This window comes from Mus caroli, chromosome 5 (genome assembly GCF_900094665.2).
Source record: "Mus caroli chromosome 5, CAROLI_EIJ_v1.1, whole genome shotgun sequence".
In the NCBI taxonomy this organism is placed as follows: domain Eukaryota; kingdom Metazoa; phylum Chordata; class Mammalia; order Rodentia; family Muridae; genus Mus; species Mus caroli.
In genome coordinates this window covers 79,509,523-79,524,450 of record NC_034574.1, presented here as the reverse complement: position 1 = coordinate 79,524,450, position 14,928 = coordinate 79,509,523, and the positions used below count along the sequence as shown (strand labels likewise).

The 14,928-nt window shown below is 38.1% G+C and overlaps 1 protein-coding gene across 1 annotated transcript in view; it reads left to right on the top strand.

Annotated features, from left to right (window-relative positions):
• The window catches only part of LOC110294877 (transmembrane protease serine 11A), a 48,350-nt gene extending 35,936 nt beyond the window's left edge, over positions 1-12,414 (top strand). The window contains exons 6-9 of the mRNA XM_021163354.1: positions 1,387-1,558; positions 3,662-3,921; positions 9,080-9,222; positions 12,253-12,414. Of these exons, the coding sequence (XP_021019013.1) occupies positions 1,387-1,558; positions 3,662-3,921; positions 9,080-9,222; positions 12,253-12,414 (737 nt within the window). The remainder of the gene's footprint in view (positions 1-1,386; positions 1,559-3,661; positions 3,922-9,079; positions 9,223-12,252) is intronic.
• The last annotated feature ends 2,514 nt before the right edge of the window (positions 12,415-14,928 follow it).

Below are 14,928 nucleotides of genomic sequence, written 5' to 3'. Positions count from 1 at the left end.
TCTCTCTGTGGTTTATTCAAGAACCTTGCAAACTACTTGAGCTAGAAAATTGTGTTTCTTCCATAGGCTAAGCACTGAAAACTTGAGCAATTGCATCTTCACTCCGACTGGTGGGTGCCTTCAAAGATGATATGGCACTCATTATTTTCTTACGTTTCTGCTTCATAGAGATCATTGTCACCAGCAACTCGTATAACTCATATAGAATTTATAAAAGAGTTAGCAGAATGACAAATCATTGCTTTCCTCAAAGAGAAATAGTGGCAGGGACTATTTCTGAGGAACATGGCCCTCTAGTTTGTCACTATCTTGTTCTGTGAGTCCCTTTAACTAAAATGTCACCAGTTTTTATGCAACTTCTCACCATCATATTTCCCAAGTGTTACTCACTTATAAGTAAAAATTGTAAATATTCGTTGTTTCCAACATGTTATTTCATATATACCTAAAGTTCATTTCCTTTGTCAGATTTCTGACTGTGTTGGAAATCGGCAGAATTTAACCTTAAGATGATCTCTTACAATATTCAGCTCATGTTATATAATGATACATGGTAGTTCCCTTTAACATTTTTGCTTATCTTTTGAGAGACGGTCTCTACCTTGTGATTTTCCTGAGACACAGGCATGTACCACTGACTGTGTCCACCTAAAATATTTTCTTAATCCACATCATCTAATTAGTTAGGAGCACATCTGAGAAGTACTTTAAACACAATTTATGTTGGAGCTTCTTAAAGTTTTTTCATCCTAAACTCTTTGAGAAAAACAAGCTTATATGTAATCTTAAGTAAACAAAAGAGACAAAAGCAGGCATGTTTTGGTTGAGACAAATTGTGAGGCCCAGGGGCCTGTGTAATTATTTTCTCTTCTCAACCGGCAATGGAATCCAAGAGGATTTACTCTGCACTCTTGGAAAACCACAGTTCTGCATTAAAGGAAACTATTTTGTGGGTTTTATTCATCCACTATTTTCGTCTAACACAATGAGTAAGAAATTACCCAGCTAATTAGATGTTGCCTCTTATATACAATGTATGTTAGAAACCCAGTGTCCTAGCTTGTCTGTTTGCTGAACTGTCTAGATCCATAGTTAGTGGCCTCTGGAAATTCCTGGTTATTATGATGACTATATAACTACCAATTGTGAGTCCATGGGGCTAATACTGTTAGTGCATTATAGTGCATTAAAGCTTCACAAACAACATATATCCACACAGACAAAGGTTGGACTAGACAATGTATCAATGCATAAGGAAACACAAAGAATGAAGAGCAGTCAGGCCTAAAAAATGAGAGGTACCAGGTCTGCATTGTAGCATTCTGTGGGATCCTCTGTGTCAAAAGCTAGACAGCTGTTTCTTATAAATGGTTTCATCTCTTTCAGATTGTGGCAATCGAGCTATCCCATTAATTGCCAACAGAATAGTGTCTGGAAACCCTGCAGCCAGGGGTGCCTGGCCGTGGCAAGTTTCCCTTCAGCGAAGCAACATCCATCAGTGTGGGGGCACATTGATTGGTAACATGTGGGTCGTCACTGCAGCACACTGTTTTAGAATGTAAGTTATTGAACTTAAGTCAGTCCCCAGTTTTGCTCAAAACTGTATTTCCACATTCTAGTACCAATCAAGTAAAATAAGAAAATATTCCTGATGCTTTCTAAAGCCATGTTGTACTTGCATTCTTACTTGGAAAGTTTAGTGGGAATAAAGGAGTACTGAACATCATCCCAGAATCCATTAATTAAGTCTTCAGAGTTTAACTAAAGAAATTGCAACAATAGCAGAAGTCATTCTAACACAACAATATACTGATAAATCTAGCCCTTTATAAAGTAATGCTCTCTTAGTGCCTGCTTTATTAAGCACTTGGTAAGTCTCATGTGGTAAGTAATAAACTGAAGATAAAGTCTTCAAGGAGGGCAGGTACTGTGTGATCATTGATGCAGAACTGTTCAGGTCAAATTTAAACATTGGTGGCCGAAGTTTGACTGTGATTTGCATTACATCTTTAGAAATCAAAGCTGGAATATACGACGTGTGAGAGCTAAGCTGGCCAGACCTTACATGGGAGAGTAAATTCTGAATTGGGTGGAGTACTTAAGAGAGCTTGACAAGATGGAATATTGTTACAAAGTCTCAGATGACAAAGGGGCAGGCACCACCATCTGCCTTGCCACTCAAAGAGCAGTTCACAGAGCAGCAGCTCCCACATCACTAAGGAATAGATGAGATATGAAAATGGTTAAACCCTGTCCCAGAGCTACAGACTCAGGAGCTGCATTTTAATAAGAGCCCCCAAATCATTTGTGTGCACATTAATATTGGAGAAACATTGTCCTCTGCGATGCAATCTTATTCTGAGAAATCTCTAAAACAGATAATAGAGTTGTATTAACTGATCTGAAGTCCTGTCAGATTTCTGGAGGAGACTCAGAGTCAAGAAAGAACTTGCCAGCAGGCAGAGCCACTCATAGATGAAAGGGATGCCAAGGTGAACAAAGGGATTCCTGAGTGGAGCAAGCCTCCATCTGCAGAGGGATCAAGCAGAGGCAATGGAGAGTTAACAATGGCTTTATAGCAGCAACCAGAACAATTATTAAGCTCCGGGGTGCTACAGGCACTTGATTAGACACTTTAAATTTTATTTTATATAATTCTTAGACCCCCCTCCCTCCATGTAAGGCCTGATGGGGAAGTTCTTTCACTGAGACGTGAATCTAGAAGTACTCAAAAGTACAGATGTGTAAAACAAACAACAGAAAATACCACGTTATCATTTATTAGATGTATTATTTAACGACATATCATTAAAAATAAAAACTACCATATTGCTTCAATCTAGTATTGAATAAACATGAGAATTGACTACATGAAAGATTAGTATCTCAGAGGGATGTTCTAGCATCAAAAGTTATCATGCATAAGTGAGACTATGTAGCTCCCACTTATAAAACATCAAAGAATCCCACTATCCCTTAAGTATAGCCTAAGCATTTTCTCTCTCCCCATAAGACACTCTGGTCCCCACCTACCTTCTTTCCAGCATCATCTTCCACTGTTATTCCATTGGTGCTGTAAACTGGCCCAAGGCCCACCTGGAGACTTGTCTCCCTCATCATCTCATAGCTCAAGATTCCCCATCAGCCATGTCTTACCCTAAATCTGCTGTTCTAAAATAAAATTTAAAAAATGCCTTCCATATTCTTACACCACTAGTACATTACCCATTGTCCTATTTTATTTTATTTATAATCTTTAGAACTCATATCTATTTGTCAACATTTTAACATATTTCTATAATTTTTCTTTTCACCCAAAATACTCATTGAACTGAAAATTTACATTTGGTTCACTTCTTTCATATGCATGATTAATAAGTATTTGCTGAGGGAACAAGCAAATAAAAATGTATGTGATCTACAGTTCTAAAACTCAATAATTAAATATTAAATTTAACAGCAATTGGCTATCGGTATATGTTCTTATATTTAAGTCATGAGCAACAGGCATATTTAAATAGCTAATGAGACTATAATTGCAACCAACTATTTTCAGGGTGGTATGTTCTACTGTATTAACCTAAATGCATGTTGTTAAATCATCTAAATGGTGTAGTTGATGGATACTGTACATCTCATGTATGCTTCTAATCTTTCCTAGCAATTCAAACCCTCGCCAATGGACTCTTAGTTTTGGAACAACAATAAATCCTCCCTTAATGAAAAGAGACGTCAGAAGAATTATTATGCATGAAAGGTATCGCCCCCCAGCAAGAGACCATGACATTGCTCTTGTGCAGTTTTCTCCCAGAGTCACCTTTTCGGATGAAGTGCGCCGAATTTGTTTGCCAGAACCCTCTGCATCTTTCCCACCAAATTCAACTGTCTACATCACAGGATTCGGAGCACTTTACTATGGCGGTGGGTACCTCAGAGCAGCAAGCAGACCTCTTAGCTCTAACAGATCACTTGTATTTTCTTGCCCTCCCTTTCCCCGCAGCTCGTTTTGGTTAGTTAGTGCTCTTGTTTTACAAGGGACAGAAATCCAACACAAAAAAAGAAACAGTGCAGATTTAGCCCTTGTAATTCAAGAGTCTCCTGTGAGAAATTTAAATATAAGTAGAATGAAGAGTTTAAATGATGTTGCTGAACCCTGGAAAGCTGTCTTTGTCCCTCACCCCCACCCCCACCCCCAGGTTAGTTTCACCAGCTGGAACTCGAGCTCCACTCCGTGGTAGAAATAGCTCACTGCCGTACAGGAGTACAGGATTAACCGACCACTAAATATGTTTATGCCTATGCAGCTAGTTTAATGGTGACTAAGAATAAAACTAATGTAGCGATAAATCATCAAAACCTTCTTCCCCTCTACAAAACAATCCAACTTATTACTAACCTATAAGGACTGTTACTTTCAGTCATTCTCAGACACACTCTGGATTCTACAATTTGCCTTGGATATATAAATAAAAAATGGCTAGAGAGTTTAGCTATCATCTTGATAAAATGCAAAATGGGCTTCTGAAAATGGGAAAATCCAATCAAAGCAGCCTGCCTTATGTATACACAAGGAACTTCAAGAAAGAAGACTCTAATCTCAAGATCCACCAAGGGAACTAGGAAAACACTTAGACAAATATCACCAGGAACAGGCTTTGTAAACTCTAGATTCACTTCAGATATTCTCTGCAGCTCAGTTCCATCTTAGGCATGTTGAACATGCATTGTTTTCTTCATGGTCATAACCCTGATTGCAGAAAATATTATCCATTGTTTCTTGGTTCCAGCAGGATAGCAAGGCTGATTTCATACCATGTCTGCACTTTAATGGGTTCTTTCTGCAACACAATTTTGAAAGGAACACCATAAATACTTCTTAGTATAAGAGCATCCTCTTCTGGCAATAGTTTGAGGTTGGAGCAGATACATACCTGACAGAGTACATTCTGGGTAGGAATAAGATTAGACATTTATAAAACAGTCTCCCTTGAAATAGGAGGCCAAACCTTACTACAAGAACTTATGGCTTACTCTCCAAGAAAGTCCATATCCATGTATGTAAAGTCACCATCAGTAAATAGGAAATAATTGAGAGCATACACTGTATGTTCTAAGACAATATGAACTCAAACTAGAAAATAATAGCAAAATATAACAGGAAAATATCCAAATGCTTAGAACTTAAAGAACACATCCATAAATGAAAGTTTTAGGGAAAAAAATCTCTTAAAGCACCTAGAAAATACTATATGCAAACTGTATTTCTTTACATTAAAAAGAAGATCTCAAATATATAAACTAAGTGTCAACTTTAAACTAATAAAGATGAGAAAGATAATCTAAAACAAACAGAAGGAAATAAATAATAAAGATGAAAAAGTAGAGGAAATGGGCAAATAGACATGAGGTTCTTCTATATAAATTAATACTCTTTAAAGAAATGTCAGCGTCATTAGGAAGAGAGGCCCCTTGGTCTTGCAAACTTTATATGCCTCAGTATGGGGGAACGCCAGGGTCAAGAAGAGGGAGTGGGTGGGTAGGGGAGTGGGGGGAGGGTCTGGGGGACTTTTGGGATAGCATTTGAAATGTAAATGAAGAAAATACCTAATTAAAAAAATAAATTAAAAGAAAAAGAGTAGATAGATAGTTCTTACCCAGGGCTGTTTACTTTTAAAAGCACAGGGAGTATTTTACTGCACTTTTCAAAATCTATATAATTATATAAATATAGCCACCTCTTATTAATTATCTCTATTACTAGGAAATGAAAATTGCTAATATTTCAATAAACATTCTAAAAGCTTGGACAAAAAAAAGAAATGTCAGTAAGTGACCGCAAAGTAGATGGGAGCTATTTAGGACTTGGAGGTATAAATTTTGGAGCTATGTTGTTTTAATTTTATTATATTTTGCCAAGAAGTTTGCAATAAAAGTAATTAGTTTATCAATCACCTAGAAAATATCAACTGTCATATTCACTAACCCTTCCCAGAAGTGGAATTGGAATTTTTAAAATTGATAATAGTCAGACTATCTATATTTATATATAGACAAAGCATTTTATTGCCACAATATTATATTGGTGGAAATCTTTATGTTTTGATGTAGAACTGAAGTTATATTTTCTTACATTGGTACAGAATTTGTATATTGATACAAGTTTAAGGTTTTTGTAGAAATCTTTGTATATTGATACAAATTTTAAATTTAATTTTGTTTACACTTAGATAGGCATTGTTCCTATGCAACTCATTTAGGAATACAAGGCTTTGGCCCAGCCTTTTAATAGCTGCTATTGCAAACTATTTAAAATAATTAAAAAATACAAGTTAATAGACACATAGCTAAACTTATGGTCATATTAGATTCTAATGTAGTTACTTACAATAAAATATTTTCTCCGGTTATGGTGGCACACACTGGTAAGATTTGCTGAAGGAGGCGGAGGCAGGAGGATCATGAGTTTGAGGCCAGCCTGGGCTACACATTAAAATATCCAATAAAAAATATTCTCAAGGTTATTCAAATGGTAAATAGCTAAAAACAATCAATATCTGACAATTCAGTTATGCTATGTATAGATAATGTCTTCAAAACCATCAGAGATCCACAGAATATGGCATTTAATATTATTTTATTATTTAAAAAATCTTTTGATTACAAGACATGTCTGCTCCTGAAAGTAACCCCATTCTACTTCAAAGACAATATTGAGCATCCATACCTCCATATAGACTTGATTTAAGTATAGCAAGCTAGCCACTGTGCAAGAAATGCCCTAATTTTTTGCAGAATGCGGTCCAAAAGGACAAACGCACACAGGATAGTCCACTACTAAGCTCTGTCAAGACAGAGTAACTAGTCCTTCATAATTACTATTTCACTTACAGTCTATCAGATATCCTGGGCCAGAAGGTCAAAGAGAGATGCTCCAACATTATAAGAAATGTTGGGGACTGTTCAGGCAGTCACCTATCTCTGTCATTTGTATAGTTTTGGAAGTTATGTCTTTGTGCTTCCTGAATACTCAAATAATATTTAATCCCTTCTCAAATCTCTGACAGAGTTGAAGACTAAATAGTTATAGTCTCACAATTACACTTAAGTTGCTTAGCATTGAAGATGTTCTAAATTTAAAAGGATGGTTTTCAGATGGTAATACAAGTTAAAAATCAAACATGATTTAGATATAGAATTGTAAACTCAATAAGTTAAGATAGATAATAAGATACTCTATCTAAATTGCCAGATATAATAGACTAGTTATAATTAAAATATGCCATACCTTATAATTTACAGAATTTTATATCTGAGAAAAAAGAGCCTTTCATTGGACTAAAAGGAGAAATTGTTGAGGTTTTGCCTTTTACTGTCTATTGTAATGCAAATGTAGAACCTGGAGTCTGCACTAGCCCTATCCCCCAAGTTATTTCTGATTGGTAAATAAGTTGACAGCCAATATCTGGGCAGAAGAAACATAGGCAGGGTTTAATTTTCCTGGGCTTGAGATCAGGGATGATCAACTTGGGGTTATCAATAGGAAAGTAGATTCTAATAACATGGAAGGTAGGTATTCACCCAATCATTGTGCTGTTTAAGGCTGATTATAAATATAAAGATCTTTATTATAAATATAAAGATTGTGTGTGTGTGTGTTTTCATCCAGGAACTTAAATACCCAAAGCAGGGTAGAAACTCCAGTTTGGGATTTAATAATTTCTACAACACGTCAGAAGTTCAGGTTATTGGATCTTCTTTTCTGAGTTTCTCAGAACAGTAGTTTGGGCCTAGCCTCATCTGTAGCTCAAGATTTCCTTCCAGACTGAGTGTTTAAATTCTGTTTCTTGCAGATATAGAGCTTGCCTCCTCAGCAAACATGTGCAAGCAAACATGGAGAAATTATACATCTCACCTGATTTGACCAGGTCTGCCTTGGAAAATCTCCAGTTTGATTATGCCAAAGTCAATCTGTTTGAAGATATTATTTTATATAAAAATTTCTCAACACTTTGACACATATAATTTAAACTTAATTATAAAAATTATTTTCATCACTTTCACCTAGTCCATCCCATGCTTGGGGAAAAAGAGATAACACAAGAATCTTGAGGCCGTGCTGGAGTTCTGCCAACCAGAGTATCATGATTTCCTATCTAGTCCATAGCTGAGGAAAAGAATTCCAGAACGTTTGTGGTATTCTTAGTTTCCTCTGCTTCTGCCTGTCATAAGAACCTAGCTTAGGTTAGATCCCTACATTTTTCTGAGACAAAGCCATTTTTCACACAACAGAATCATATACAGGTAAGATCTTTGTAAATGTGCAGGACTGAGTGAACATTATTTAAGAGGTATTTTATCAAGCCAAGAAACAACACCAACTAAGCATGTAAATTTTTAGAAACAATCTGAAATCAATAAACACAACACTCATTAAAAAAATAGAATGCTGTCTTTAAAAATAAAGACTAGTTTGAAGGGCTCAGCAGTTAATAGCACCGATAAATAGCACAGTTAATAGCACCCAGGTCCTTCCAAAGGATTTAGGTTCTGTTCCCAATATTCACATGGCAGCTCCCAATCATATGTAACTCTAGTTCCAAGGAATCCAATTCTTCTACCCTCCACAGACACTGCAAGGATATGGTGTACAAGCATACAGGAATGCAAAACTTCCATACACAGAACACATAAATCAAAATTAATTAAAAATAAGTTATTTTTAAAAGTAAAGATTCAAGGGTTTTCCAGAAAACAATTGGCAATCCTACTTATTTATTAAAATGAATGTTACAATCCATTTGTTTGTTTGTTTGCTGAGACAGGGTCCCACTGTGTAATCCTGTCTGTAGAACAAACAGGTATCAAACTTTTAGAGATATGCGTCTCTGCTTTTGTGGGTATTAATGGCACGTGCTATATTTTAGTTAGATTTTTTTTTCTAGGACTGCTCATGCTAGCCTTACTCTATGTAAACAACTTTTGAATGAAGATTAGCAAAGACTCTCCTCTCCTCAATCCATCTAAGACTTATTGAAAAGTCTGAGAATGCTTTGTTGTTGTCTTTTCTTTTCCCATTAAGGGGAATCCCAAAATGAGCTCCGTGAAGCCAGAGTACAAATCATAAGCAATGACATCTGCAAGAAGCGACACGTGTATGGCAATGAAATAAAACGTGGGATGTTCTGTGCTGGATTTCTGGAAGGAAATTACGATGCCTGCAGGGTAGGTTGGAGAGAAAATAATTCAAAATCACTAACTCAAAATCTTTCTGCCTACCCCAGGAAATACTCTATGTTCTTTTTTTTTCCTCTCTTTTTAAAAAATTTTTAATGTTTTTTTATTACGTATTTTCCTCAATTACATTTCCAATGCTATCCCAAAAGTCCCCCATACCCTCCCCCCCACTTCCCTACCCACCCATTCCCATTTTTTTTCTATGTTCTTTACAGTCACGTGGGACACAGACACGCTGACATTTTCAAATGTGTTACTATCATAGCACCTAAGGACTGTTAAGTGTTTTCTTATTGAACAACCTGAAATAAGCAAAGACTTCTTTGACTTTATCAAACACAAAATGTAAATGTCTTAGTCCAGAAACTCTTAGGATAAGTCTTGTAATGTTGCCTTACACAACAGGCTCACAAATTACAAAGGCAGCAATCATGTACAGTGAACTGGGGAAGCTCTAAGGATATAATAGAAAAGAAGTAGTCTCCCCTTCAAGAAAACATTCTTTTGGAACAAGCATCAGAGGAATGATGCTTTAATGAGACCTAAAGAATAAGGAGCACTTATTATGCAGTTACAGAAAAAGAAAGAGAGAATAGTTACAACTGTGAAGACGTCTACATTCATAACATGACCAGTTACTGTAATTTGTCGTCGGTAACCCCAAAAAAGCAGAAGCAGAATGGCAGGTGAGAGGGCTATTTAATGGGGTGCAAAGCTTGATTAGGTATACCTGTCAGTATCCTACTGTTCTTCATGACATTGTTCCCAGTCTTCCAGAATCTGTGTGTTGTGTGTGTTTTCTGATGAAAATCTGAGTCTGTTTCTTTCCACATGCAAGAATTCTTTTTGAAATGAAACCCTTGTAAATATCAAAGAGGTAAATCTACTCAGTGAAATGATGAGACTTTTGGTAGCATGGGGTGACAAAAGGCCCTGCCCACAAGTCCACAAATGACACACAATGAACAAGTGTTGGGGGGAAAAAAGAAAAAGAAAAAGAACAAAAATTTGTAACACACAGGCCAGGCCAGAGTGGGATCTAATCCATAGCTAACCTCTGTTGCCAAGAGTGTGGAAGGAGACCGTTCTAATTTAAGGAACAGATGGGAAGAAGTGAGTGGAAGGTCACCAGAAGGCTTAGAGCAGATAAGGGATGATAATTCAGAGACCCATGGAAAGATTTGTGGACCAGAAGATTCACTGGAATTGGACTCAACGAAGTATAAGAAAGCCCCTACTCATAGAAAAAGCCACTGAAAAAAGTGGCTCAAGTGCTGGAGAACAGTCATGGTAACCCGGGTAGATGATCAGGGTTTCAGAGCATCTGATAATACAGAATTATAAGCATCCATGTAGCATATAATCTTATTTTTTTCATTATTTTTTTAATTAGGTATTTTCTTCATTTACATTTCCAATGCTACCCCAAAAGTCCCCCAAACCCTCCCCCCACCCCACCCTCAACTCCCACTTCTTGGCCCTGGCTTTCCCCTGTACTGAGGCATATAAAGTTTGCAAGACCAATGGGCCTCTCTTTCCACTGATGGCCGACTAGGTCATCTTCTGATACATATGCAGCTAGAGACAGGAGCGTATGATTTTAAAATGCACACTTTCTCTTTGCCCAGTGCAGGCAATGGTGGTCGCACCCAGCACCCATGGCTAGCTTTCCCAAGCCAATCTGGTCTCTGTTCCTTGCCTGGTGCCAGCAAGGGCTGTCTCACTCAGCTCCCTCCCCCCCCAGCTTTGATAAACCTCTAATGGCTGTTCTGCAGCTGTGCCCTTTGCCCTTTCTCCTGCTCATGTTAGTCATGGGGGATGGGAAACACCAGACAGGTACAAACTATCAGTCCCTGGGAATTACAAGTCTGTTATTTCCTATTTGCTCTACACCCTCGCCAGAATATCTCTCTCTCTCTCTCTCTCTCTCTCTCTCTCTCTCTCTCTCTCTCTCTCTCTCCCTTCCTCTCTCCCTCCCTTCCTCTTCCTCCTGGGACCCAGAAATCCAGCCTGATTCTCTGCCTAAGGCTTCTTGGCATCTTTATTGCCAAGTTAAAATGGGGAAGGTTCACATGGAATCGCAGCCCCTTTTAAGGAAGCAAAATTAGCATCAAAATACAAACAGCAGCAGGGCAATCCACAACACACATACATCAACTCCTTATATGACCAAATGCTTATCTAGAATTCAATAAATATCCCCTAACATAGAGGAGGGAGAGGAGGGGAAGAAGAAGGAGAAAGAGAACGAGTAAAAATGAGGATTTCTCCACCAAACATCTCAGTAAACAAGATCCAAGCACAAACCAAAAAGCATCAGAACTGTTGATGAGAAATCCTGCCTTCCAAAAAGTAAATGCTCACAACTTAGTGCAGATTTGCAATTTTGTTTCTGGTTGGAGCTCAGCTAAGAGTTTGATCTAATAAAGATTCCAGTTGGGCAGGGTTGGAGGGCAGGGTTGGAGGGCAGGGTTGGAGGGCAGGGTTGGAGGGCAGGGTTGGAGGGCAGGGTTGGAGGGCAGGGTTGGAGGGNGAGGGCAGGGTTGGAGGGCAGGGTTGGAGGGCAGGGTTGGAGGGCAGGGTTGGAGGGCAGGGTTGGAGGGCAGGGTTGGAGGGCAGGGTTGGAGGTGGTTCTTACGGTGATATTCAGATCACTACATCACATAGTAGGTGAGAGAAGCTACCTCCATTCGACAACAGATCCCAAAGGAAAAACTTTTTGCCTCAGCAGAGTTTCACTGATGTACAAACCACACTTCACGTCAGATCTCATCTCATGCCCAGCAGTAGATGGACAACACAAAATGAACTCAATTGTAATTTGGAGATGTTTTTTTTGTCTCCTATTGCTATGTTTTAGCATTTTCTACTATACTGGTCTAATGCTTGTATGTAATGGGCTTTACTTTCTTATTTAGTGTTGGTAATCTATACACATGCTTAGAATAAATAAGTGGTCCATCAAACTTTTGTAAATGATAAACTGTTTAGCCAATTGTTTTTCTTGTTTATTTTCAGGGTGATTCTGGGGGACCATTGGTTATAAGAGACAACAAAGATACCTGGTATCTCATTGGAATTGTGAGCTGGGGAGACAACTGTGGTCAAAAGAACAAGCCTGGGGTGTACACACAAGTGACTTATTACCGACACTGGATTGCTTCAAAAACGGGTCTCTAACTCGCTACAGATAGATGTTAAAGACAACCGTAGCATGCCGGTTATATGCATATAAGAATTCAGACATCCATTTGGTGGCATTGGTACAATGAAGTGAGATTAAATAGCTGGACCTAGCAATGTGAAACACATGATTTATTTCAGAATCACATATTTGTGAAGGGATAGGTTGATTTATCATTGAAAAATGCAGTAAAGATATTTCATCTCTTTAAACCAAGGGTATACAGGATGCATTATGTGGTTTTACAGATAGCCTGGGAGAGTTTTAGAATATGTTTTTTCTGGGTACCCTTCAAGTAAAAAACGTTTTGAATCTTCAGAAACGTCAAGGTGCTCATACAGGTCCCTATGATTTATCTAGAGCTCATACTCATCTTTTTGTCTTCTTTACATTTCTTCTAGACTTTTCCAGTTTTTTCCATCACAGGAAATAAGTTTGTTACTTCTAAATGCATATCAGAAAATTTAGAAGAGAAGATTATATCAAAATTTGGTGGCAAAATAAAGTGAAGTTAGTTTAAACTTTGCTGGGAAACTTTTCTGGATTTTTTTATGGTTTTTAGAAACACTACCATGTATACAACACTCATATCGCCATCCCGATGGCATAGAGATACATAAGAGAAATACTGATTAATGGTACTTAATCAATATATAATTTTTATCCTGAAAAATTGAGAGGGATGATGACTGAGAGCTGTTCCAGGATAGGTGTACAAGATTTGACATTTTGAATGTCCACTTACATATTTTGGTCACCAGGGGGAGATTTTTGTCCAGCATTTTCTTAAGGTCAAATAATGGAAAACAACAGGGAATTTATGTCCGGGAAGTAAAAACAAACAGATTCATGAAGGCATCAGGAAAGTGAAACATTGTTGCCCACAATAGGGCTAAATAAGGCTTTATCGGAATATTTCTTGCCTGTGAGGTGTCTAAATTTGCAAGTTAAGGTATATAAACAGCTTAACAAAGTTATTTGCAATTTGCATCCTTAGCTGTCAAATTCACATGCCCTCTTTCCTTGCAAAGTTTGTTTATGGCTGCTGTATGTATTGAATCGGTGTACCTAGGACATTTCTCACTAAGTGCTATTGGATCAGTTTTCAAACTGGGAAACGCTTACTACCACTACTCACTTCAAAGCAAGGTTCTTTCTTCATAGATGGAATAAATTATCACATAAACTTTCTGTATTACAGTGGTTAACTATGATTGTGTTTCTAATGCTAAGATTCAGAAAGTGGTCTTCGAGTTGTAAATAATGCACTCCAAACTGTCTGCTGCAGCATTTCGTTCATGGTTGTGTGGGAACAAATATTGTTTTATTGTTTTAAATCTAATAAAGTTGGTGGTCAGAGCATTCCATATGCAATCTCTCTGAGTCTGTGTCCAGAAAGTAGTGTGAGTCTTTCAACTGATGAAGTGGAGCAAAATACTCACGGGAGCAAATATGGAGACAATGTGTAGAGCAGAGACTACAGGAAAGGCCATTCAGAGACTGCCCCACCTGGAGATCCATCCCATATACAGACACCAAACCCAGACACTATTGTGGATGCCAACAAGTGCTTGCTGACAGGAGCCTGATATAGATGTCTCCTGGGAGGCTAATATCAAACAACCAAAGCTCCCAGGGACTAAACCACCACCCAAAGAGTACACATGGGGGGACCCATGGCTCTACCTGGATATGTAGCAGAGGATGGCCTTGTCGGGCATCAATGGGAGGAGAGGCCCTTGGTCCTGTGAAGGCTTGATGTAGGGGATTTCTAGGGTGGGGAGGCAGGAGTGGGTGGGTGTGTGCAAGAACGTCTCATAGAAGCAGGTGAGGGGTATGGAATAGGGGGTTTCAGGGGGGACCAGGAAAGGGGATAACATTTGACATGTAAATAAAGAAAAAAATTTTTTTAATTCTCATAAAAAAACTCTAGGTCATTCTCAGCTTCTCAGGAAACTGGAAGCCAGACTGGGTTGTGGGAGACTTTATCTCAGAAAATAAAAAAATCCAACAAAATAATCACACTCTTTAAATAACTAGTTAGGGTAATTCTGAAGAAAACAAGGTTTCTTAGCCCTGGTGCTATTGAAGCTTTGTCCTGAACTAGTCTTGATTGTAAGGAGCTAACCAGTTCAGAGGATTCAGCAAGTCTTCTTACCTGTCTGTAGCACCCCTTTTCCACAAATTTTGATAACTAAAAGTAGCTCTACACATTAGCATATATCCTCCAAGGGATGAAATTATGCCCCAGGAGAATTGCTATTTTGAAGGCAGTTGATCACTTTTAAAAATATCAGAAACTCAAAGAAGTGACATTGAGTATTCAAAACGTACAGTACAGTTGTCAAGCAGCAATGGATGGATGAACGAACAATAATTGTCAGTAGCTGCTTCCGATACAGGCTCATCCAAGTTAGCTTGGAGAGTTTCTATCTCCTTCAAGTGGGAGACTTTAAGTTAAATCCCCAGAGGACGTGAAGCTGAGGAGAAAAGCAGGTAGGGTGAGGTGA